The sequence below is a fragment of the Pygoscelis adeliae genome, unplaced genomic scaffold (assembly GCF_000699105.1).
Source record: "Pygoscelis adeliae isolate BGI_AS28 unplaced genomic scaffold, ASM69910v1 Scaffold16, whole genome shotgun sequence".
NCBI lineage: Eukaryota > Metazoa > Chordata > Aves > Sphenisciformes > Spheniscidae > Pygoscelis > Pygoscelis adeliae.
This window is the reverse complement of record NW_008825162.1, coordinates 1,086,524-1,113,796: the sequence shown is the minus strand read 5'-3', so window position 1 is coordinate 1,113,796 and position 27,273 is coordinate 1,086,524. Positions and strand designations below refer to the sequence as shown.

Sequence of the window (27,273 nt, the reverse complement as noted above, 5' to 3'; positions counted from 1 at the left end):
GAAAAAATCTTTAATACAGTTATATCAATCAGAACACGGCATTGCAGTGTTTGTATAATGACTCCCCTGCTTATCTTTGTCCTAAATCGGTTTTTCAGAAACATTTTTTGCAAACACAGATTCCCTTTTGGAAATCTTCCATGCTGACCTCTTCCCCTCCTCAGACAACAGGACAGCAACTTTGTTCCTCCAAGGCAGAAGACTGTGAAGTCACAGTAGTAGTTGTTTGCCTTCAATTGCCAGTGTCAAATATGCAGTTAACATTGCCCAAGAAGTAAGACACAGTGTAGAATTTGAGAAACACCACTGCAAATGATCAACAAAAAATCAATTACTCTTATGTAACTAACAGGAACTAACCTCTTTATTCACAACTTTTATAAACCCCTACAGCAACCATTCTGTGATTAGAGAAGTATATTTATCACAAATTATCAATTGTTTTTGTCAACAATTTTCATATAAGTCTGTATTTAATGTACACTGGTGAAGATTTTGGGTATATTAAAAACATGCTGTGCACTTTTCACTTTTAAGTATGTAGTATTTAAAGGAAGTTAAGGAAACTGCATTTTGAAAGGTGAGTTCCTTCCTTTTTCTTAGGCTAACCTCAAACTGATGGGTTGAGGAGAGCAGCTAATTAATTGCTCCATTTTGTTTGGTCTTGCACCCCTAATGAGAGATAAATGTGAGTATCCTATCTGTTGTGTCTCACTGTCCATCTGTCTCTTTTTCTAGGAGGTGATTTCCTGTCCTTTTTAAGAAAAAAGAAGGATGAGCTAAAAACCAAACAGTTGGTGAAATTTTCTTTAGATGCTGCTTCTGGTATGGCATATCTTGAATCTAAAAATTGTATACATAGGTAAGGAAGATATTTTTTCTCACTGCTGTAATTTTGATCATTGGAAATGCTAGCTGTTTAAGTGTATATGGTGCTTATTATCAACAGGAGTGATCCCTACAGTTCAAGAAAAAAGACTACACTTTTTCTGAAAGGAGGTCATTATTGCTTGTCTAATTCAAAATTGTTCTGTTCATTTGGGTAAAAATAAGTACTACATTATTTGATCTGTATAGTTTGTTGCTATTAATATAAGTTAATAATGAGTTTTCTCCATAATAATTTGCATTATAAGGAGCATAATTCATATGGTGACAATGAATCATGGCAAAAAGGCTTTTTGAGGCTTATATCCTGTCTGAAATTTACCGATACTTGCACAGCCAACAAAGAAGTTAAGTTATATTTGAAGTGCATTTCAGAAAAATCCACAGGTTTCTCAGACAATAAAGGGAGAAAAACTAAAGTTCTGTATATTAAAATATTAATTGCCTGGACCGCTTTCTCTAAAATGTAGCAGATTGTCAGGCATTATGCTCTTGGGGTACCTTATTTCTGTTTCTACCATTCCTTTTTGTTGTTTCTTCTCCAGTTTGACTCTGCTGTGGAGCTGCTTATACTCAGTGTGTATCAAAGGGAATGTACTTAATTTCTACCTATTTTTCCCTCAGAATTTCACAGTATGTACCCTATAACAATGATATGGCTGAAATATGAGACGTAAACATGATGAAAATCTACTTTACAGAAAAATTATGAAGAACAAGTTTTCATTTGTAATATTGATGACTTCCACTTTGCGTGGTAGAACATTTGTAGGTGAACTGTGTGCCACTTCACTTACATAATCAGCCCATTTCATATTTAGCACCATTCTGATGAATGCTGTTATTGGAGACCTGAGTGGCATTCTTCTTAGATTTTTATCAACAGTGAATTGTTCAGTTGTAGTCGTGCAGGTCAAGAAGCAGATTTATCTTCAGAAACATTGTTCCAATGAGAGTAAGCTCAAAACCTATTTATAAAATCTTACAGTATTATTGTAAGTGTCATTTATATATTTTTTGCTCTTTTTTGTGTTCAACTTGATTTAAGGAAGCTTAAATAGAACGGTAATCTTATGCTGTTTCCAAAACTTGGAAAATTATTCTGAAACACAAGTTAATTGAGACACTTCTGCAAGATCATGATATATAAGAAACACTGAAAGAAAAAAAAAAAACTAACTCACTATATAAAACTATGGAATATTCCTTTTGGGAAATCTGTGAAAGTATTGTAAGCACCATGGGGAAAAATTAGATTAAGGTCCCAGCATTCTGTCATGGTAGAATGTGTTTCAGCCTGGCTCTGTTTACCAAGAAAATAACAGCATAAAAATCAGAGCAAGTAACAGCATTAGTGATTTTCACTAGCCTCATAAATGTTCTGGTGTTTAATAATTTCTGTATCTGTCAGATCAGTGTTAAATCAGAAGTGCCTGTTTAGAACTCCTGTGTTCTTAGAAAATAAAAGCAAGGGGAAAAGTAATAGCTGAATAACTAAAATTTATTAGACCTGTATTGTGTAATGTCTTAGTTGGTAATTGCGATTACTGAAACAGATTATGGTATTTATTCATTAAATGATAGTGTGATGCCTGCAAAATATAAATAATTTTAGAAACAATTATTTTTGCAGAAGTGCTATCTTCCCGCCCCCCCCCGCCCCCCCTTTTTTTTTTTATTCCACTCTTTTTTTTTACTCTGGATAAAGGGTGTCCCTGCTCACCTATGTGGATTAGTACTGTTCTAACTACTATAGATGATAATGTGTCTTCAGCGTATCTCTGAAAGACGCACTGGCGATTAGCAGTGAATAGGAAGAGCTTTTGTTAGCAGTGAATAGGAAGAGCTTTTGTTAAGGTGTGTTTACAGAGCTAATAGGGATTCACAGAATATATTTCAGAGAGAAGATATATGTAGCAATGTCTTACCATATGAAGATTTCATTGTTTCATTGTTTTCAGCTAGAAAGCTGAGTACAAATATGTCATATAGATCTCAAGTCAAGAAAAAGATCTGTCATCTAATCTGTTTTGTTAGTGCCATAGACTTGCCAATGCACACAGCCTGAGTTACACATACTATGGTACAAGTAGGGAAAAAGTTCTTTCTTTCCCCCTGTTTACTTTTTAACTTTCAAAATCTTCACAAAATTTCTTTATTATTATCAAAGATTGTCACAGGAGGTTATCAGAGAGAGCTACCACTTTCCTTAAAGGCAGAAACAAAATTTTTAGTAAACCTATCCTGAAGAAAACTAATTTTAAAGTGCAACCAAGCAAGCAACCAGTATCTTCAGGAAAACCGTTTACATTTATGAAACACACAGGTTAATAAATCAAAATATGCATTTCCAGTATTATTTTGCCAATCTTATTTTCTGGGTTAGTGAAGATTATTTTTGGGTTTATGTGGTTGGCCATAGTATGTGCTTATTATATTTATGAGCTAATTCTTCTGAATTTTATAGGTAAATGTAATGAAAATCTCTGAATCAGGACAACAACCAACCAAGTTCAGTGATTTTATCAGTAATGATACAGGCACTTCTGGGTGAGGTTTTTTTGAGTTACTAATACAGATTAATTGGCAAATGCTTATCTAGGAAAGTAGCTCGTGAAGTTTTAAAATGTGTTTTACCAAAGGCTAAACTGCATTTTAGTAGGATTAGTATACCTAAATTTTTTCTAAGTCTGTTCCCTATTTGAGGAGTTTGAGCATGTATCCAGGATTTCTGGGGACCCTCGGGGTTGGCTGGAGATAACATTTGTCTAGAAACCCTGTCTGCCAGAGAAGCACAGAGCATCTGTTGCGTGTTGGGTACTTTGAACCCACTGCACACTAGTGGGCGTGGCACTCTTGGGGCTGTGCTGCAAATACACTAAATGAGGGAATGTCAGGCTAGCAGGGAAAAGTCAAACTGTCTGGTGCTTTGTAAGCAAGCTCTTAGGTGCTCAGGACTCAGAACCCCACTGGAGTTTCAGCCCCTCCTTACCCGAGCACTGAAGGTGCAGCTATTTGACTGCATGGTCTGTACAAGGAATTTGGGAGCCCTTGTTCCCTCCTTTTTAGGTCAGGTAAGACAAATTAGTCATGGGTATATTTAATGTTGAGAGCATGTAGATTAGAATGGAACGATTTAATTCATAGTAGGAAGAAGATGTAGCACTATGTAAAAAAGAATAGTAATTTTTTGAAAGAACAATAAACTTGTTCTTTTTTGTCAGAAACTTCATCACCTGAAAGTGGTTCTCAGGTAAAAAAGAGGTAGGAAAATTAACTAGAGAGAAAATGGACTAAGCAGCAGAATGTTTTTTATTTTGTTTAAAAGTCCATAGGCTTTGATTACTGTTACTTAAGAAGGATCAGTAATATATAATTAGAAATTGTTTCTGTTATGTAGGTCGCAGCAAAACAAAGTTGTTTTGCTTCATACTATTGTTTTTCTGCAGTATTCTATTTGTTGTTTTAAAGATTGTTCAAAATCCTCACATGTTCTTTTAGTAGTTTAGGTGACCGCAGTTTAGTACCATGTACATTTGACTTCCTGTTAATGTGAAACTAAAGGCTGCTCAGTAGTTTATTATAATTATTTATAATGCCACTTTTTAGTTGTAGCTGCACTAGCTATACTTAGCCTTTATATTTTAAAATTCTACCTAAATCTGTACTGGCTTTCTGAAATTGCTGTTTGAGTCATAGTTTGACTTAGTCTTTCAGTAGTGGGCCCAGTGCAACAACTAATCTGCTCTTTGTTTTCTATTTTTATGTGTGCTATGGTGCTTCAGTAGGTGCAAATATAAAGTTAAAATTTGTCAAACTTAGAATGCTTAATGCGAGTGATTATTTGATCTGCATTTTCGTCTCCTCTAGTGTCCAGATACCACTTGTTCTTTGCTCTCTCTTTGTTCTGTTTAAAGAGCAGAAATGAGTGGGCTTAAAGGAAAAAAAAAGCTGCATGAAAAGATGTTTTTAAAAGAAATAAAAAGAGTGCTTGAACATATACAGAAAAATGTAGTCATTTCATCTCCATTTAATTAACATGAGGTTGAAGAATTGTTTCTTGGTTTTCATTGTTACCATTTGCTATTGTTGAGATAGTTCCATTTTTTCTGTTAATTGGAAACACAAGATAAGAATGGAGATGTGATAATTTCAGTTGGTTCAATAAGCATTTATGAGTGGTCTTCTTTTTCAGTATTTGATTTGCATGTGATGAATGCATTTGTCCGTAATTTATGTTTAGTTTCCAAACCAATCCTGTGGGAGTATAGGAGAGAAGCTGCAACTACCCGATTGAAAGAATTTGGACATACCTATTGATTGTTTTATTTTCCCCTCTCTTTACCACCATCATTTTGTAATGAAAATAATTCCAGTTATGGCAGAACTCAATTGGAAAAATATTTTAATATTGAGAGAAGCAGTTATGTGTAAGATTTCCTCTGTTTTTATCATTTGATAGTCAGTACAACGTTTCAAAATCAAAGATACAGTTAGGTGTTGAAAATATTTCTGTGTGGAAGATTGTGTTGTAGCTTTATCTACAAGTAATACATAATTCTAACTGAAACTAGCAGAAATGTTTTTCTTTTTTTCAGTTGGCTAGTGTGCTCCTTGATAGTGTTCTGCACACAGTTTTACTGCGTTACTTGAGAAGTAGATTGATTTTTACCTTGTTTAAGAGCTTCTACAAATACATTAAGAACCAGTTCATTTTTTAAAATTAATTTAACGTGAACCTCATGAGATTCAACAAGGCCAAGTGCAAGGTCCTGCACCTGGGTCGGGGCAAACCCCGATATCAAGACAGACAGGGGGATGACTGCTTTGAGAGCAACCCTGCGGAGAAGGACTTGGAGGTATTGGTAGATGAAAAATTGGACATGAGCTGGCAGCATGCGCTCACAGCCCAGAAGGCCAATTGTATCCTGGGCTGCATCAAAAGAAGCGTGGCCAGCAGGTCGAGGGAGGGGATTCTGCCCCTCTACTCTGCTCTGGTGAGACCCCACCTGACTCCTGCGTCCAGCTCTGGAGTCCCCAGTACAAGAAAGGCATGGACCTGTTGGAGCGGGTCCAGAAGAGGGCCACAAAAATGATCAGGGGGATGGAACCCCTCTGCTATGAAGACAGGCTGAGACAGTTGGGGTTGTTCAGTCTGGAGAAGAGAAGGCTCTGGGAAGACCTCATTGTGGCCTTTCAATACTTAAAGGGGGCTTATAAGAAAGACAGAGAAAGACTTTTTTACCTGTAGTGACAGGTAGCAACAGGACAAGGGGCAACGGTTTTAAACTGAAAGAGGTTTATATTGAACATAAGGAAGAAATTTTTTATAATGAGGGTGGTGAGACCCTGGAACAGGTTGCCCAGAGAAGCTGTGGATGCCCCATCATTGGAAGTGTTCCAGGTCAGGTTGGATAGGGCTTTGAGCAACGTGATCTTGTGAAAGATGGCCCTCCCCATGGCAGAGGGGTTGGACTAGGTGATCTTTAAAGGTCCCTTCCAACCCAAACCGTTCTGTGATTAAACAAATTTGAAGATGCATTATTAGAAGGGAGCTATAATGGAAGTTAGAATCTTAAAAGTGATGAATTAATAAACATTCCCAATGTCAGTTTTTCACTAAAGTTACCAGCAGTAACCTTCAACTATGCATTTGCCAAATGTATCGTAAAGTTGGTATTCGATTCAAGTGACTTATTTTCAATATATGCACCATGTGAAGAAACGGACTAACTGCATTCAAGGTATATTCCTTAGTCAAGTTTTCCTTTCAGTCAGCGCGTTTATGTTCTGGAAGTCTCCCATATTCTAAATTAAAGAAGATGTTTTGGTTGGTAAGATGATCATGTTCTGTGGTCCAGTTCTTCCATTTTTAGTCATATTACTACTGCTTCTTTTTGCCTTAGTTTTCTAGCTGTCACAAACCACACATGAAATTAAAAGTGGCCGGTTTAGCTTCATGCTATGAAATCCTGGCTCTGTGGATGTTAATTCAGGATTTCTATAGTTTTCATTAGATATGTACTGTTTATATTAGTTACATATAAATTACTAGGAAAGGACTTGCTTCCCTGTTACTAATCGAGTTTACCTGATCTACTCTGCTCCCAGGACTTTTTTTTGCCTCTTCAGTCTGATAACTGCTAATGTAAAGAATTTTGGAAAGAGATGTCAGAACTTCTTCATAACCATGAATGGCTTAAGAACTATACTGTACAGTTAAGTTAGTCTTTCCTTCCCTGTGAATCTTCCATTTCTTCCTGGGACAATAGTTCAGCTACCACAAAAAGGACGAAAAGTGATCCTATTCAATTTAGCATAGGTGCTGTTCAGTTTAGTGTGTCAGTAGTGATTCTCCTGGGAGCAGGAGAGTGATGGTTTAGCTCCAAAACTGAGCAGGTCTCCTTCCTAGGGAGAGGGAATAACCTGCCTGCTTGATTTCTCTACCTAAGTCCAGTGGAAGCCAGGAGTTAAATACTGTCTGTGCCTGATTTTGGCTGGCTCCAAGCAGTTCCGTGCTCAGTGGAATGGCTGCTTTGGTTCTGTTCAGAAGTGGCTTATTCTCCTTGAGCATGACATGTTTCTCTGAATACTGCGTTTCCTCCTGGGCAATTGCAATACTGAAGACCTTTATTGCAGTTTCTGTAATTTTCTGTGCTGGTGATGACTTATGAAGAAAGACTACATTTTGGTGGAATGAGTTTGCCTTTCTGTAAACTAGATGGATGCTTCAAGGTTTATTGTGCAAGCATTAATTTGCAATTATTAATTAGCTTTATGATTCCTTCAGAACTGCATGTATGAAATTAAGTTATGATGCGAGGTTCCATTTCTATAGCTTTCTTTCATAGAAAACATGTAATCATTTATTACTGAATCAAAAAATTCTGTACTGTTGCTTTAATAATAATAGTTGATCATGCTTCAACAAATAAGTCTTTCAGAGAATTATTGTCAGTAGTACAGTTGGAACATCACATAAATGTAATGAATAATCATAATTTCAAGCCTTATTTGTAAGATGATGTCTCTGCTTTACATAAAATGATGTTTCAAACCATGTTTTTTTACAATATGAATATTAGAAATATTTCCATTCTATTTAAAGTTAAAACCACAAATGGGAACTTTGGTGAAGAACTGCTACTTTCTGTAGACCACTTTATATAGGTATGTTGTTAGCGTTAAAAAAAAAGCGCCACCAAATTTATTCTGTCATATCTATAAAATAATTTTTAGTCAAACTTTTAATTTGATTGGCACATTACAGTACCATGTATTGAGCTTTTATTTCTTAATATGGACGTGCTTTATGCAACCTTTCATGTTGCTTCTTAACTAGTAAATTTTTTTCCACTAAAACCGGTATTTCCACTGACTTTTTTAGATCATAAAGATACTGTGCAATTACAGCATTGTGGGTTTTACACAGGTTATTGGTTATTTCTTATTTGGTCTATTGGTCATAAGAGGTGCTAATGGAAGAACCATTGCAAATGCATAGTGTTTATTTGGACAAATGATCCAGACTGCAAGTGTACAGGAAGATTGCAGAAGCCCTACTTCTCCCAGCTCTGTGGTGGGTAGCTGAGGATCTGTCTGCTAACTTGTTCCAAAAAGCATAAGTTCAAAGAGCCGCTCTTGGGAGTCCTAGTTGTTGCTAAGCAAATTAAGGAAGCGTTGACTGTTGCCAAAACAGTGGTGCTGCTGCTCTTGCCACACTGCTTGGCACTCTGCTTCTAATGCAAGAAGGGAATGCTGTACCCATCTTAAGGCTGCGGTGTTTGCTGACACTCTGCTAATGCTGTACCAAGGCACTTGAGGTCTTCAGCCTGTCTCTGTGCTCCCAGGGCGCGATGCTGTGGAGGTAGTCTGTCTGCACAAGATCCTTTTTTTCATCAGTGGCTATTAAAACTGCATTCCATACCTGTCGTGGTTTAACCTCAGTCAGTTGGCAACTGAGCACCACACAGCCACTCGCTCACTCCCCCCCCACCCCTGCCCCGGTGGGATGGGGGAGAGAATTGGAAGAGTAGAAGTGAGAAAAACTCGTGGGTTGAGATAAAAACAGTTTAATAATTGAAATAAAATAATAATAACAACAATAATAATGTAATAATGATAATAATACACAAAGCAAATGATGCACAATGCAATTGCTCACCACCCGCCGACCGATGCCCAGCCAGTCCCTGAGCAGCGACCCCCCCTGACCAGCTTTCCCCCAGTTTATGTACTGAGCATGATGTCACATGGTATGGAATATCCCTTTGGTCAGCTTGACTGTGCCCCCTCCCAGCTTCTTGTGCACCTTCTCAGTCGGTAGAGCATGGGAAGCTGAAAAGTCCTTGGTAGGACTTACTAGGACTACTAAGTAGTGTAGGCACTACTTAGCAACAACTAAAACATCGGTGTGTTACCAACATTGTTCTCATCCCAAATCCAAAACACAGTGCTGTACCAGCTACTAGGAAGGAAATTAACTCTATCCTTGCCAAAACCAGGACAATACCACAACATTTATCAATCCAAGTGTGTCAGTGCTTTCAAACGCTCCAGGAAATTATTTTTCATATTTTTCACACTACTGTGTTTCTTCAAAATGTGGTATTTCCAACCCTAAAATAACTAATACAGTGCTCTTCAACTGCTGTTGAAAATAGATTTTCAAGGGTTTTTTTTCTGCAATTTACAGTCATCTCCACTGTCGCATTGGTAAACGTCGTTTGATCCTAAGAGAAATCCATTTACAGTTAAAGTTGAATCAGTTCTGAATTGGTACTTCTGGTTGTCTGAAATCTTATTTGAGCAACATGATTATTTTTTTCTTTAATGAGCTTATATGATTCTGATTTGAAAGTATTCATGAAAAATCAGGGGAACCATAAGTATCCAGGTCCATTAAATTAAATATTATGAATATTGTATACTTCAAACTCATTATAATAAATTATATTATTGAATTTTAAGTATGCTGTAATGTAAGTGGATGTGAGCTATGATGAAGAGCTGCCTCTGAATAAAAAGTGAGCTTCCTTCTAATCTGTTATCTGTTTCCCTAAGCTATTGAATTCTGGCATGGCTGAATAACAAAAGATTTAAAAAGGGAGAGGAATATGTTTTTTCTTTGCGGACCCTGTGCGTTTTTTGTAGAGGGTGATACTTCTTCCTCTTGTGTGCTTTATTTGAAATTCACCCCAACCTCTATTAAAAGCAAATTAACTATCTCAGATTTAGCTTTGCCACAGCTGCAGAAGGCTTGTAGTTAAAGTAACAGATGCATAGATTTGGATGGTCAGAGTATGATATAAGAAATGTCTGAATACATTTTCGTTTACTGTAAATCTCAACATATCATGCTATCTTAATAAGACCATGCTATCTTTCATACATTCCTGAATTATGCTTGATGCAGTCCTGCTACCAGAGGACTTATTGGTCACAGTATGTAGGAAATATATATTTGAATTGTGGCTTTTTGGTGTTATTGTGTTACATAAATAAGCAGTAGACTACACATATGATTATATTAATGATTGGCACATTAATGATAGAACTGGAAGTTCTGGTGTCTTTTTTTTTTAAGAATAACACACTACTTTATTCAGCTGCTATTAGGACAGATTTTGTTTGCCATTGGGAATTTCCAGCACCAATTATCTCTACCATTTGCTACTCTTCTTTTTAAATATTAAATTATAAGTCATCTATTAATAAAAGTGCAAAACGAAGTTGTTGTTTAACTGTGGTCGTTCTGAGGCTAATACTAATAATTAATAGTTCTCAGAGGCCAGTTTAGTATAGGATATTAGATTCTGCTGTTTCTCAGTTTGGAATGGCACATTGAAGTTTCTTCATATGAAATAAATAAAGAGAAATTAACTTTTTCTTTCCATGATTGAATTTTCTTTTGATAAGGCAGTTATAACGTTTCATCTTATTTAATTGACATTTCCTTTAGGTTTCATCTTATATCTAACCAATACACAGTCTGTGTACCAGCTGAATGGCATCAGGGATAATCCAGTATAATCAGCCAATTATAGTTCTCTATATTAATGTTTTGAAGTGTTGTTAAAGGTTTCAATGAGGTTGATATTTTCATTTTACGATAAACTTTCCCTAGTGCTCCCTATTCAGCTTGTGCTTGAATATCATCCTTTACGTGTTCCCCATAAAATGGGGAGAATATCCAATTATTTCAGACCTCTGAGATTTCAGTATGTCACTTGTCCTAGGATGATGATTTAAAATGTCATGTAGAGTTAAACTAAAGATAGTAATAGATAAATTGTTTGGCTTGTTATTTTGTAGACCTAGTTATTTAAAAAAAAATGCAATGTCCATATTGACAATAAACTATTGTAATAAAAATACATGTAGTGATAGAATTCACCAATAACTGCTAATACAGGGGAAGCTGAAAATCTATTATTTTTCACAATAGCTAGAAATATATAACAGGTTCCATTTTTGCTTTCTGTTTTGGTACATCCCATCTTTCAGTTAGTAGTTAGAGGTTAGATTTACCATTAGAAGGTAACTTCTTCATTCTGATCAACTGACTCTCCGTATTGTATTTTTAAGGAACCACGAGTGTTTCACGTATAACTTGTATGTGACCTGAGACATTAATTTCACACTGCAGATTTTGTGCTTCTGAAAGAAACTAATATTGCAGCCCTGGTGAATGAACAGAACAAGGTTTCCATTCAGACTGCCCCTGCCAGCCCACCCCAACTGATGTCTTGTCCTGTCCTGCCAAAGTTCTCGTTAAATTTCAGGGCTTTCATGGGCACTAGAGTTTCTTGGTTTCTGTCTTTTCATTAAAGAAAGCATAATACATTGTTTGCCATGTGGAAAGTGGAAATGACACTCGCTGGATTTATACTGGATGGAAGTTATTATATACCGCTTAACTGAGAACAACCTTTTGCCTCTTTCTGAACTGGTCTGCATTGAAATCAGTGACCTTCCAGAGGTTGTATCTGTAGCTGAAAACATCTATTTTTTACACTACCAAAAAACATTCTTGTTTTCTTGGAAGTTCATGGAACTACCTCGGGCTTTGTTATTGGGGTGGGGTGGCAGGTCATAGCTTGGGTTTTCCATTCAGTGCATTCGTGGGCACACTGCCAGATCAAAATTTACCTGATGTAACTTGATATGATTAATGAAAATAAGAGTAATAATATTGAATTAATAATGTAAGTATTAGCATGGTATCCAAGTTCATTTGTAAATCAAATATTTTGCAGTATTAACTAATTTTAAAGAATTACATCCATATCGTCCACATCTTTGTTCTAATGAAGTGGTCAGCTTTCCTCGTTCAAGAACCTCAATGCCTGAATGATAACATGACTGAAAATCACTGAGATAGAAGCTCTATAATCAGAATATTTGGGGGCAGGGAGCTGTAGGAGTAGTTTACAGATGGGAGACGACAATACCTCTCCAGGCATTTGCCCAGTCATTTGTGGGAAGGAATGAGGCTGAACATGGAGCTGGGTTCCTGGGGACACAGAATGGGAAGATGATTTGGCATCACGCAGAAAAGACATGAGGAATCCTTGCTAAGGAGCATATGTTGTATACAAATATAAAAGGAAGGAAATGTGCCATTTTTAGGAGAATATTTTGTAAGAAAATGAGCCTAAACCCACTTTTTAAGGTTCCTTTACTTTCTGATGGTCCAGGGCTTTCGTTCTGAGATTTCATACCTTTCCTTTCCATTGTCCCTACCCTTCCAGGTTTTACTGCATAATTGGCTAAGACGTGAATGAGAAAAAAAATTTGCAAAAGGAAAATTTGTTAGGAGGGCAATATTATTTGTATATTTACCTATTAGCATAGGTAAAGCACAACTGTTTTACTAGCTAGCTAGTATTTCTGCTCTTACATGTTTGAGTGAGTAACAATGAATCCATTCCCAGAAATCTCAGATAATGGTCTGGTCTTTCTGCCATGCTGAACTCATGTTTGGGTCCAAAAGGACAACACAAAGTATGTGTTCAGAATACTGTGAGATACTGTAGTAAAATATTGTATATGACGCATATAGTTACATGATCTGTTCTTTTAGAAGTGTATCTATTTTATTCTTGTGGGACAGCTGTTCTTGTGTGTAAAACCAAAATAAAGTTCTTGCATTAGAAAACTTAGTGTTTTACAGACAGTGGGGAGAAAAGTTAAGTGTCAAAAGCTAATTATAGAAAGGATGATATTTATTGTAAGAAATCAGAAGAAATTCTTAGGTTATAAACAATTCATAAATTTCAGAGGAGGTTGAATTTTTTTTCTTGTTACAGAAGATGTGTATTATGAAAAATACATATTTTTTTTGCCTTTGTGGAGTTGAGTCAGTGTATCTTTTTCTCATGAGATATCCCTGAAGAGAAAATTCCCTTTTAAAAAGTGAGTAAGCTTTGCTAGAAATAAAGCAAATGGGATTGAAAGAAATGTAAGCAAATTTTCTTAGACTCCTTCATTCTATTTAACATTTTGAGTGTTACGGTATTGTGTTAGGGTTGTTTTTATTTAACAGCAATACCACTTTCTTGTTGATAAATATTAGGAATCTACAAGTATTATTCAGACAAAATCATTTGAATAACATCGTTTTAGAATAATAAATCTACTCACTGCATGAGAGCGACAGGCTCTCTCTAATTAAGTGAAAAGTAAAAAATGAGAGTACAGGATATTGAAACTAAGATAAAAATAACATATAGCTAGTGTTTGTGAAAGCTATTGTGGTGATCATAAAGTCATATAGCTTTCCTACATAGTATAAATAATATTCTCTCTACTCTCATAGTCCTGTTGTAATGGAGAATAGTGGACGAGATGTAATTACTTCCCATGGTAAATGTAAAAAGTTTAGTGACACCTACTGTTTAGAGAAATAACAAGCGTTAAGTTCACAGTCCGTGAATCTCTTTATTGACAAGGTCAATAAAAGCATGTACTCTGGAACTATTGTTAAAGGACATACCTATATACTTCTTGCAGAAGCAAGTACAGAAAAGAGAATACTATTCTTTTGGTATGTGTGCAACACTAATTAGGTTGCTATCATCTACAACATCTAGACATTTCTACCTCATATCTCCATTTTAGTTTCAGGAGATTCATTTTTAACAGTTCCACATTCTCTTAGCTTTCATTACTTTCAACAAGAATTTTAATTTCTGTGACTTACTATTGATCTTTTAAGAGGTAGAACCAGAAATTCCAGTATGCCATCAGATGTGTTTCTCCAGATTTTGCTAGTTTGTGTAGCAAGTTTCTTGAGTAGGAAAAGACATAATTTGCAAATAACTTTGAAATTCCCTAATGTCTTCCAGAGAGGAAAAATGCAACCTAATATTGAACAATGTAAACATTTACATACTCCTTCAGGAATAGCTCTGTTACCGACTTTCTTGAAGTATCTATCTATTCCTTAAACAGCGCCTTTTGAATGGATTTAAAAGTGAAGTTTGGAGAACATTGTAGCTTTAATAGTAATAATTAGGAGGAAATGGTAAGGTGTGAATCTGAAATTATCAAGAGATATCAAGGGAAATCATTATTAAACCAAGGGTCCTAACCTCCCACTGAAATTCAATAGTAAATAAAAAGCTGCAACTTTTTACAGCCAGGTGAACATTTATTCCATGAATTAGAAGTTTGCTGTTATCACTAGCTATCCGTTTATTTAAAATAAAATAGTAGTTTGCTTGCATCTTTGAAGTAAGAATTTTACTATTAAATTGTTGTGAAAAATGAACTGATCCCACAGAGTGAAGTCTAAGTGCAGGAGACATTGCAAAACCAGTGTTGTGTGTTTACCTAAGTGCATTAAATACAACTTGCCATGCTGAAATCAACAGAAAAATTGTTGTTTAATTCAACTGGAAAAGAATTAGGGCCTTAGATGATAATAACTGCTTTTGCTATACTTCAATACATGTTATTTAACAAGTTGTTGTAGTCATTGCCATGAAGCTACAGCAGTAATTCTTCTCCGTTTACTGTATTTTGGAGTTCAAAGTTACATATTAAATCTGCTCAGAAAGTTCAGACACCCCCTTGTCAGATATCATCAGATACCAAATACTTGACAACCATGAGAAGCAAACCATGTTTATGGCTGACTATACCACCGATGGTGTTTCCACAGAATTTTTAAACTATGTTTTTTATAAACTGTACCAAAAAGAAAGATGGACTGCAGGATTTCATTTTTGCAGTGGGTAAAGGAGGTGTTAGTGGTAGATGATAAACAACAAATTATATGATAGGTTAAGACAAAAGCAGAAGATGGATTGGGGAGGAGAGGAAGAATGCATTCAACTAAATGCCAGTCACCTCAGAAATGAGGTACGGGATTCTTCTTTGAGCATAGATCGTTGACCAGAAGGTAAGCATGTATGTGAATGTTTGTTTAGTAAAGCCAAAGCATGCTTTTGTGTCCACTGTTTTCTTGTCTTTAGGGTGTAGAACTTTTGCTGTTTTATTTCTTATTGCAGAAAAATCTAATTAACGTTTCTAGAAAAGGAAATATATGTTGCACTAAGATAGAATATATTGGTTCAATATTTTATTGGCTTCCTGATTCCTCTTGACATTCCAAAGAGGAATGTACCCCAGTTGTCTCAGACAGGAAACTACTTTCATTTTAATAAAAAATTCTTAGGCTGTATGTCAATGGTATTGAATAATAAATTCCCAAATTGCTTTCCTGAGGAAAATAAACATATTTCCCTTTTCTAATTTTTATCCACACATACATATACGTTTATATATGCATACTAGGTTACACCTGTTTTGTGGATTTGACAAAATGTTTATCCACTATTTTTTCAAATAGTGCTAGTGATGATATACCTTACTGTAATGTAGTTCTTTGCAATGCCTCAGGAGGTTTTTCAGAAGTGCCCGAGCTTTACATTGCTGTAGTTTTATCACTGAAGTATTACATTCAGTGTAGGTGTGTGTCTGTGTACATAGTGAAAAACAGATGAAGGAAGAATGTAAAATGGGTTTTAGTGTGCCTTCATGAAAGAAGTTAGTTTTAAAGTTTATGCAACTGAAAAACGTGTTTTAGAGAATATATTACTTCTGCATGATCGTAGATGGCATATAGTTCTACATATCAAATAATGAAGAAAATGCTGTTTTCTAGCTTATTGTTAATCTTTCATTGAGAATCAAGACATTTTTCTCATAAAGCTGAGAGAAAATTGGGTGAAGTTATGCATGTTCAGCTCAGTTCAAAGGTAAATTCAGTTCTAATAGCTACTGCTCACAAAAAGATTCTTAACAAATTTAATGCATCTTAAAGGAATCACAGTTGCTGAGAATGAGTAAAATAAAACATATAGAAAGCTACGTGCATGTTATGTTCTCTCACTTTTTGTGATTGCTCTGTAGTTCTCAGCTTCTTTCTATCTCGTTTGGCAGAATTACAGTGCAGGAATATGCTTTTATGAAACATTTTCATATCACTGTTAGTATTGATTGAAATAAGGACTTACTCTTTGTCAAAGGCTATTTCAAAATCCCTTATGCAAGACAGCAGGCAGTGAAGAAAGCCTTATCGGCATGTTAACTGATTTGGAAGATTGAGGGAGATCATCAAGGTACATGGAGCTGTAAGAATTGTTGAATCAATGTTACATTATTTTGTTGTTCACAGATTTAAGCGGAGTCACTCAAGCCTGACAGAAAAAGCTCCTGGCAAAGCTGGATGTCAGATACTCCATCAAGTCTCATGGGTTCTGGGAAATAAAAATAGATCAGTGAAATAAGGGCCAAGTCCCAGTTTTGAAAAACTATATATAGGAGTTAGGATGGCAGAATAAGTAAAAATACTTGATTCGAAAGGCTTCCCGCTTTTGGAGTAATTTCTGGGCAGGATTTTGGAGATCAGTGTGATGAGTAAGCTTACAAATGCTTAAACAAGGAGTTTTTAAATTTTACTGCTATGAATATTGCTTCTTAATAGTTAATTGGTTATAAACATCTCCATTCCCATTCACTAACAAATGGATTGACTGTCCTTCCTGTCTGGTATCATAGACCTTCCTGAATTCTCATTCACTTCCCGGAAGCCACCCTTTCTTCCCATTGTTGCTTGTGCAGACTGTCCTCTCTTCCACATGATTATCTGGACTAGTTTCTTATCCTCCTTGCAGGGTCATGGGTGGAATCATGAAGTCCCACTCCCTCCTGATTTTCTTTTACTGAGACCACTCTTGCCTCCCTTTTGTGTCGCAAATAATCCTTATGAGAGCTAGTGTAACTGCTTAGATAAAAAACCAGTCATAGATATGAGTTTAATATCTCTCTAGCTTGAAATGATGAGGGAGTATCATGTTCCTGAATGGAAAATTCCAAGTATCGTAAACAGATGGCAAAATTGAGATGACAGGATCTCCCATACTGCTATTATCTTATTTTAGCTGAACTCAAGTGTGAAATAATATTACTGTGGTTACTGATATACTTATTTATCCTGATTATTTATTAATGTGTTTTAATTTCAAAGGGTTTGTTTAACTTCTGTATATATCATTATTCTTTTATAACACAGCTGGACTTCAGCTGTAAATTGAAACTAGTTGTTTATAAGTTCGTAAGTAAATAACCATCTTTCCTACCACAGGAGAGCATTGTAACCTTCAGAGAGAGTCAGGCAGACAGAACTCTCAGAAGACTGTAAAATTTATGGAAGATTTTTCTATGTCACATGTAAAGACATTTTTTCCTTAAATGGGCAGTTGTTGCTTTTTTAAACTGTTAAGTAGCTATTAAATTGAAGTGCTTCAGCTTCCTTTTGGGGAGTATTTTATAGCAACTGATACAGTGCTTAGTAATCTTTTAGATTTGACAGTGAGCCAATATTTTTCTATTTTAAACTGTGTTTAAAACTACACAGTTCACCTCTACTGGTGTTTTGAGCCCCTTGCAGTAGATGTTGTCTAAACCTGGAGCTGGAAGGTAGGACAGTCATCAGGCGCAATGACATGACTCAATAATGCTATGAGGAGGAGCAGAAATAATGGGGAGTGTTCTGTGAGCAGCAATGGCAGGGGCGCCCATGTGCCACTGATGTGCTGCTGACATCAGCATGGGATAGCGGAAAGGAAAAAATGGTGCTCCCTCAAGAAGCCTGCAGCTGAGGAAGGCAAAATTTGTATGATAGCTTTGCTGCACGCAGTGTGTGTGACCATGTTTGGCATGTGAAACCAGGCTACATCGAATCCCAAGTAAACCTCTGTAACTGCATGTAATGGAAATGTGAGGAGCCTCAGCACCAGCTACTTCAGTCTGTTTATCTGCTTCTCTTGCACTGAATTATTTGCTAATGTAGAGGTACCTGTTGGATCTAAGTTACTAACTACGGCTACTGACTTAATATTTAAAAAACACCTTGAAATATTGTTCAAGTATTTCCCCTAAGATTATGGCCTATATACACAACTTTCATTTCATTGATGAATTGTATGCTTCTTTTATATCTGATATGTATATTCAAGACATTCATTTCATATCTAGTATATTGCATCATTTGTATCTCTTTTGCAGAGATACTTAAAGAGGTGTAATAGTTATCCACATACTAGAAATAGGTAGAGAAAAGAAAAAATATGCCAGTCCATAAGGAAGCAGAGAGATATATTGGACAGAACACTACATGCAGCTCTGGACACTGACAGTAGAAAGTGGTAAATAAAGTAGTAACTCAGAAAAAAGCAAAAGTAGAGGCAAAACTGATGGACAGATAAAGTTGAATAATAAAAATGCAAAGGATAAAAAGTGCTTGATTTAAATCATCCAATAAAGGTAACAAATTGCATTGTGAATAAAAGTAAGAAAGGTAAAATAGACTGATTATTGGTTGATCTAATAAAAATATTTTGAAAACAGAAGCTGAAGATTCTCTCACTCGGGGTCTGTGTATATACTGGGGGGAGTGCATAAAGTAAACATGAGCCAAGTTAGGGAAAACTGGCATTTAGATTTTGGAGAATGTGTTTCTCTTCTTATGATGCTAGTTGCCGTAGTAGCTATGGTTGCAGCCAACAAACAGAGGAACTATGTGCTTCTAAAGGAAGCTGATATTTTTATTCTGTATGGAAAAAGGGAATTTACTTTGTCCTGTCACGAAGACAATTCTTGGGTCCCACTTTTCTATGTGTCACTCCCCTGTGTTAATTCATATGCAGAGCAGTTTTGCAGAATTTCTCACAAGACACTATATCTGCTTTTAGAAAAACTAAACAAAGTTGGAAAAAAGTATAGTCAAATGTTTGAACAAATTCAGCTTAAAACCAGTGTTTGAAATCCTAATTCCATTAAGTTAGTTAACTTTAGTAGAACCAGGATTTCACACTGTTGCTCATATTTACAGGAAATGGCTAATTAAGAAACAAGCACTGACTGTTTTTAACTGTACACAAGGTACTTTTTTTGTATAGATAGGAAGATTTTTATTTATGTATTTATTTCTATACAGGAAGATTTGGCTCACAATGCCAACTTCATTATCTGTTCATATTCCAGCCTCATCTCTTTCAGACTTTCTTCTCTGTAGTGAGCTAGAGACTAGTCGGTTCCTTCCCAGGGGTTTGTTTTCATCATTAAATCCAACTTTAATGATGGTTTAAGCAATCCAACTTACAGTTGACTTGCATATCCAAATGACATAGAACTGTAGTCCTGTGGAAACTGTGTATTGCAAAGACTATTCCACACACTTTACAGAGCAGCAGCCACAGCTGCTGTTCACCCTTCTTTCCCCTAAATATTCCATACACTCTAGCTAAACATTTTTCAAAGAAACAGAGGTCCAGGACAAGCAGGCAAATATTTTTACCAGTAATGTGATTATAAAGTCCAAAAAAGGCTAGAAGGGTAAAATCAAAAAGTGGAAATGCAAGAAATCTGTCTCCAGGTCTTTTGATTTGAAGCTTGATAGCTGCAGTCAGGGAAGGCTTCCTTTAATGTCAGTAGATAGTGGAACTGATCTCAGGCTTTCAAACTGGACACTCCACCACCACCACAGGATTATAAGTTTTAAAAACCACTGAAGAAAAGATAATTAGAACATTGCAAGGTGTACCACAGAAAGGCAGTCTAGGTACTCCAGTAGTCATCTGGGTCACTGACAAATGCCCAGTTTCTGTAGTGAGAACCATCTATGAGAAAATGAAAGAGAAAGTGCTTCATGTGGCCATATAGAACTGTAGGATCAACTGAACTCTCAAAATTTATCAATTATCAATTCATTACAAATCAAAAGCCCAAATTTTTACAGAAGAAAAAGTAAATAAAAAGGATTTTAAGTGAATGCATTACCATCTTGTACCTTGTAAGATATAATAGGCTAAAATTTTGTCTTTGGTCCCTATTAAAATTGCTGTTATCCTTCTAAATGTCACAGGCATTTAACACATTAGATAATTGTTGTGGAAGTCTTTATGCTTTTGTACATAAAAGATAGTGCTGGGATGAATGAAAAGAATTCCTGTAACTTTCTCAGTTTATGATTCAGTTCTATTTCATTTCAGTAGGTGGGGTTTAGATGTTTTGTACATACATACACCTTTCAGATTATATTGAACTGCAATGCTATCTGACATATTTGCCTTGATAACACAAAGAAGATAAACATCTAAAAATCATGCATGACAAGATACCTAACCTATCCTTCTCTTCTATACACATACCTCTGTGAACTTGGTTTTATTCTTCTTACCTCTAAGAAACAGTAGTGAATGTTATTTCTTTATCTGAGATTCCACAGTGTCACTAACATACTTTTAAAGTCTATGGAGAAATGCTGAAAACATATATTGTAATTTCCAATTCATAGCTGCACTCCCCTTATTATTCTGAATCATTTAATTTGTTATTTCTTTTGTTTCTTGCCTTCTAAATAGCTTCATAATAACAATAATACTCTGGACTTCCTGCTTTTAAGTTGTACTTACTTACTTGATTTTTACCATTGGTGCTGCCCTTCCTTTTATCTTCTATAATTTTTTTTTCCATTTTTGTTTGTTTTGCTTTCTCTTACAGTGGAAGGCCTGAGACCTCTGCTGTTTATACGTAGAATAATTGTAGGAAATGGTGTTAAGGAGCAAGAGAAAGTCACGTTCCCAAGTCAAAGCTATAAGTAATTATGATTAATTTGATTATACTGTATTACTACAATTACTTTGTCATGGTTAAGATTGCAGACATGCTTATTTACAACAGTAGGGCAAAACATTTCTTACCTCCTTCTGTAAGTCCTCTGTTCAGAAGTATCTAAACTTTTTACATTGGAAAAGAAGTCAGCAGAGCTAAGCCGTGTAGATGAAAGGAACACTTGCTACCAGTAAGAACTGATAGGAAGTTACTGCTTTGTTTTGTGAAATGAGCCGTAGCAAACTTGCTGAGGGTGCACTCTGCCCCACCATCCAGATCATTAATGAAGAAGTTCAACAGGATTGAACCCTGTATTGACCCCTGGGGTACACTGCTAGTCGCTGGCCTCCTTACTGTGCCACTGATCAACTCCCTCTGGGACCAGCCTTTCAGCCAGTTTTCAATCCACTTCACTGTCTGCTCATCCAGCCCATATTTCAACAGCTTCTTCGTGAGGATCTTACAGGAGGCAGTGTCAAAAGACTTACTTAGGCTACTGTGGTAGACAATATCCTCTGTTCTCCCCTCATCTACCAGGCCAGTCATTTCATCATAGAAGGTGATCAGGTTGGTCAAGCATGACTTGCCTTTAGTGAATCCATGCTGACTACTCCTCGTGACTTTCTTGTCCTTCATGTGCCTGGAAATAATTTCCAGGATTAGCAGCTCCATCACCTTCCCAAGAATCAAGGTGAGGCTGGCCAGCCTGTAGTTCCCTGGGTCCTCCTTCTTGAAGATAGGAGTGACATTTGCTTTACTCCAGTCTTCAGGCTCTTATCCCAGTCACCGTGATGGATGAAAGATCATTGAGAGTGGCCTTGCAGTGACATCAGCCAACTCCCTCAGCACTCACGGGTGCATCCCGTCAGGGCCCATGGACTTACGTAAGTCCGTTTTGTTTAAGTATTCCCTGACCAGATCCTCTTCCACCAAGCATACATCTTCCTTGCTCCAGACTTTCTCCCTGGTCTCTGGGGCCTGGGATTCCTGAAGGCCAGTCTTGCTAGTAAAGACTGAGTTGAAGAAGGGCATTCATCCTGTCCCATCACCCCAGGCCCTTTGCATCACCCCACTCCCTCACAGCATTGCTGGTAACTCTCTCCCTCCTTCTTTATTCCTAGCTGAAAGCTCTCCTTACCAGGTCAGCCATCCTATTCTCAAACATAGCTTTGCCCCACTTAGTGAGGTGGATCCCATCTCTCCCGAGCATACTGTGATCTGTAAACATGGTCCCATGGTCATAGAACCCCAAAATCTGTCTCCAGCACCAGCTCCACAGCCAATTATTGACCTGTACTATCAGTGCCCTCCTCCTCATACCCTTTCCCCTTACCAGCAGGACTGAGGACACCACCTGGGCCCCCATGCCCTTGACTGCTGCCCCCAGAGCTCTGTAGTCACTTTTGATACTCACCAGCTAGCCTGTGGCAGTATCACTGATGCACAAATGCACTTGTTCAGAAAATGAAAGCTTCTTGGGATCATTCCTACTTTGACTACTAAATTTTTGTTGTGTACTATATACCTGATAGTATAATAATAGATTCCAGGGCATTTGACAATTCAAATGTTTATTTTAAACCAATAAAAAGTTGTATTAGCTTATTTAGTCCATCTCTTTGAAACTGACATTGGTTGTACACGTATTTAACTGGTTTTGTTTTTTTTAAGTAACTGCATTAATAAAATAGAATTTCTTAGTTTTCCTAGGCAGCTTTCTCACAATCTAGTAGATAATGAGCTTTTATTTTCCTATGCTCAATTTAATTCCATTACTTGTATTTAGTCAGAGTCCTGTTTTGTTTCTCTTTTCTTTCCACGATTGCTTAATACTATTTGTATTTTGCTGAATGTCTGTATTTAGGCTTAATTTTTTCAAAATGTATTAATTTCTGTTTTACAGGTTAAGTCTAATTTTGTTGTTTCTGACAGACATTCCTTCCTCCCTCCCCTCCCCTCCCCTTTTTATTTCTTTGCCCCTTACTGTTGTTTGCAGTGGCTCCTAATTTGATATCACCTGGAAATTTAATTAAATTGCTATTTGTCTTTTCCTTAAGATCATTGAGAAAGCTGCTAAAAGAAAACAGGCAACTTCAGTGCATTGTCATGTATTGTAACACCTTCTCTTATCTTTCAAGAAATTTTGTACCCATAATCTCTTTATGCAGGAAGATTTTAGGAGTTTAGCAAATGATTAGCTAAACTTTGGTTATTTTATAACCTTTGCCCACAGCAAATGCTAAAATAAATGTAACGTTAAATAGCAAAGAGGATCCTGTGTATCTACAGTGTAGTGCTAGAATGGTTTTGTGTATGGAAATATTTCAGAATAATAGCCAGGTATAGTAAATCCGTAGCTTTGCAATAGTTTTCTAATAGTTCATTCTATTCCTGGCTTTAGATTAAGCACAGGAAAGTGTTTCCTGCAACTCCAACAAACTTCTGAGTCCCCAGAGGACACTCCAGATCCATAGGCAATCAACACTATACATGAGTGAGCATACTTCAACAGAGACAGATAACAGCCAGAGGCAGGGTGGCTTCTTCTAAATATAGAAGTCTGGATTTTCCAGGGGAAGGACAGATGTAACAGATGACTTCATGAGATAGCATGAAGTTTTAATAGGAGAAAAAGGATGGAGTTCAGTAGGTGATGAACTCAGAGCCCCTGCGCTTATTAACAAGTATTCCTTGACTCTTCCCAGATATAAAATCTTACTTACCATGATGAACGTGCATGTACACGTGAGTTCTTCCAGTTTCCGAAAGCTATGGCAGTCCTGTCACATCTGCTGCTATCAATATGAGATGTAATCATGATTCTTGATCAGTACACTGTCATCTTATGTTTCTTCCACATTTCCTACTTCAGGTGCCCCACCCAAGTTGTCAAAATCCCATCACTTACGTCTTCCTCTTGTGACCAAAAAAGTGCAAAGGTTTTTTTTCCACCTTTATGTTTTATTTTTCGGTAGAAAACCTACTGTAGATTTTAAGTAATAGCAACAAAAAGGGGGAGAGGGGTTTAATTTATTTCCTAACTTGTTAATTTACAGAAATTATTAAGTCATTTAATTCCTTTCAATTTCTATATATAATTCTCTGCAATATATTAGCCACATAAAATTTCTTAAGTATTTCTGTAAGCTAACTGCAAATCTTACTTAGTTGTCTAGGACAAAATTTATTACTCATCTTCATTTTCATTCATCCTTGCTTTACATTCTTTTATGACAGTTACAAAACTGACTCTTTTTAGAATACTAAAATATCTTAACATGCCAGTAATCATTTGTTGATAATCTTTGATTAAAAATAGAGAGATATTGTAAGGTGCAAATCACAAAATGTTTTTTACTCTGATTAGAAAATTATGAATTAGTGAACTATTATTATATATCTTTGTCAAACTGGTTTCCATTGCTAAGAATGCTTAGCTAGCATATGCTACCTGTGCCATTCATTTAAATTTTTTCCTTCCTAAGTAAGAAACACCCACAGTGTAACAATTACTTTAAATTGTGGTTGATTCTTCTCTCTCTGTTTGTTATTGGTTTTCTTTATGACTTTCTCTTAAAATTTCAAGAGGTTGGGTTTTTTTTTCATATTCTAGCCACAAAGCTTAGGACTACAACATAACCCTCTTGTCTAGCACTATTTGATTCTACTACTTCTCTGCTCTGTCTTTTCCTCCTGAGTTGTAATCAGACCTGATTTATTTGGTTTCTTTCTTACTCCTTGTGTATTATTTTCATGAATATGTAGTCTCTTGTACCTTAATTATGCTGGATGCTTCATTTTTTTGTACCCTGATTATTAGCTTTTCATTTTTTAACTTCATTAACTAAAGTGTCTTGGGATCTAGTGCCTATATAATACTTTATCTACCAAAAAAAAAATGAACTTAGTCCATACTTATCTGTTACTTTTGAAATCTTAATCCATGCCTGTCTGCTGGTCGGAGCAGAAGTAGATTTAAGTGATAGGAAGGCATTTAGAGCTAACTTGAACTATTCCAGAATACAACATTGTTAGTGTTACCTGTTGAAAAAGCAGTAGTAGCTAAACTTATTGCCTGCCTCAGCTGAACTTGGCTATACACCAGCTGTAAGTACTTAATTCTAACCTGAAAAGAGAGATAAAGATTTTAAAATATTTCCTTTTTCACTGAGACCTGAAAAGCCCTGCAAATACTATACTGTTGTGTTAGTTCATTTTATTCTAATGAAAAAGGTGGAAAAGACTAATCTGTATTGTAATTATGCTTATGAATTTCTTGGTTCCTTGGGCACTTACAGTGTTTTTTGTCTACTTCTCATGCTCTGCTTTTCATTATTAGTCTTCAACTGTTTTTTAAACTTAATACAATACATAATAATATTAAAATTAGAAAATGGCTTTGTTTAATAAAATGAGAAATTTATTTTCTAAAAAACTTATCAGAAAGTCAGCGCTAGAAGCTACTCTGCTTTAGACATTTTCTTTAAATTCAGCATGTAAGCTTTTCTATCACTGAAGTATAATGGGCAAGTGAATATGATCTTTGACCATACCCAGCCTGGCTCTTCGGATGTTACTAAGCTTGTAAACAAGTTAAACCAATGTTTAATGCCTCTGTACAAAGAAATCAATGATATTTTGACATTATACTATAGAATAGAATAAGGAAGAGATTAATTCAGAACTAAATTCAGAATTAAGAACTAAATTGAGGCATCCTCCTTGTATAAAAGGGTAAGGACAGTTATTGTAGCAAGTTCTGTGTCATCACACATACAATGCCATGATATTATCACAACAAATACGCTTGTTAGTACAATCATACGCTCTATTGTTGTGTTTTGTTTTAGTTGGTTCTGTGAATGATACAGTACTTGTGGAAATTTTTTCTTTAAAATGGTATTTGCCTTACTATGAATAGTACAGTCTACTTGTATGACTGATTTTGGAAATGGAAGACATCTGTGATTGTGAATCCAGACTGCAACTTTCTGGAGCAAAAAATGTAAACTTAAGTTCTGGTCCATCTTGGATAATTATCCATTTTGGATAATTACATTTTGGACACTTAATTTCCCCTATAATTCAGTTAATATCCAATAGATTTTTAAGGAATATTAAAAATCTTATGTGTATCATAAATGTATCCATATTTGTGCTTCATATGTTCTGTAATGTTTCTATCAAAAACTTTAAGAGCATAGGAGCGGTTGCATGGGATCCAGCAGTGGTATTATTCCTCTGTGTGTCATGTCGTTGGGGATTTCTGGAAGGTGTTTTCCACTTTACAGTTGCCCTAATAGGATTTCCATAAAGTTACTTATCATCCAGTCCTAGGACGATCCAGACCCTTAGTTTTCATCAAGACTATCACTAGGATTGCTTTTTGTAAATTTTTTTTCTGGAGTTTACTCTTGTGGTGTAAACCATTATTTTATGAGAAGTGGGGAGGCTGGATAGGTTACTGTGCAGTTGTACAAACTTAATTTGTAAAGGGCTTTCTCGTGGCTATAAAATGTATGCTATCTTAATAGCAGCTACCTATAGAACTTTGAGTATTACTATAAAATTGCAGGGAGTAATAATGTACTCTGTTAAGTTATTCACATTGGACAAAGATAGGGGAAGCTTTCCTGCCAATTAAATGAAATAAATAAGCACACAAACAAAGTTGAATTGCAACATTTTGTTTCAAGATATAAATGAAGTACAAGGGAAACCCCTCCCCAACATTAGACATTCATAAGTCTCACAGCTGGAAGCCATTGTGCAGCAGAAAAACTGTGATATAGTTGCCATCACAGAAGCATGGTGGGATGACTCACACAACTGGAGTGCTGCAATGGGTGGCTGTAAACTCTTCAGAAGGGATAGGCAAGGAAGGAGAGGCGGTGGGGTAGCCCTGTACATTAGGGAGTGTTTTGATTGTATAGAGCTTAATAATGATGGTGACAATAGGGTTGAGTGTTTATGGGTGAGAATCAGGGGAAAGGCCAACAAGGCAGATATCATGCTGGGAGTCTGTTATAGATGGCCCAACCAGGACGAAGAGGCAGTCCAAATATTCTATAAGCAGCTGGGAGAAGTCTCACAATCGCTAGCCCTTGTTCTCATGGGGGGCTTCAACCTACCAGATGGCTGCTGGAATTACAATACAGCGGAGACGAAACAGTCTAGGAGGTTCCTGGAGTGTGTGGAAGA

The 27,273-nt window shown here is 36.2% G+C and overlaps 1 protein-coding gene across 1 annotated transcript in view; it reads left to right on the top strand.

The window, feature by feature from the left end:
- The window catches only part of FER (fer (fps/fes related) tyrosine kinase), a 173,492-nt gene that overhangs the window by 128,777 nt on the left and 17,442 nt on the right, over positions 1–27,273 (top strand). Inside the window, exon 16 of the mRNA XM_009328711.1 lies at positions 739–862. Coding sequence (XP_009326986.1) covers positions 739–862 — 124 coding nt within the window. The remainder of the gene's footprint in view (positions 1–738; positions 863–27,273) is intronic.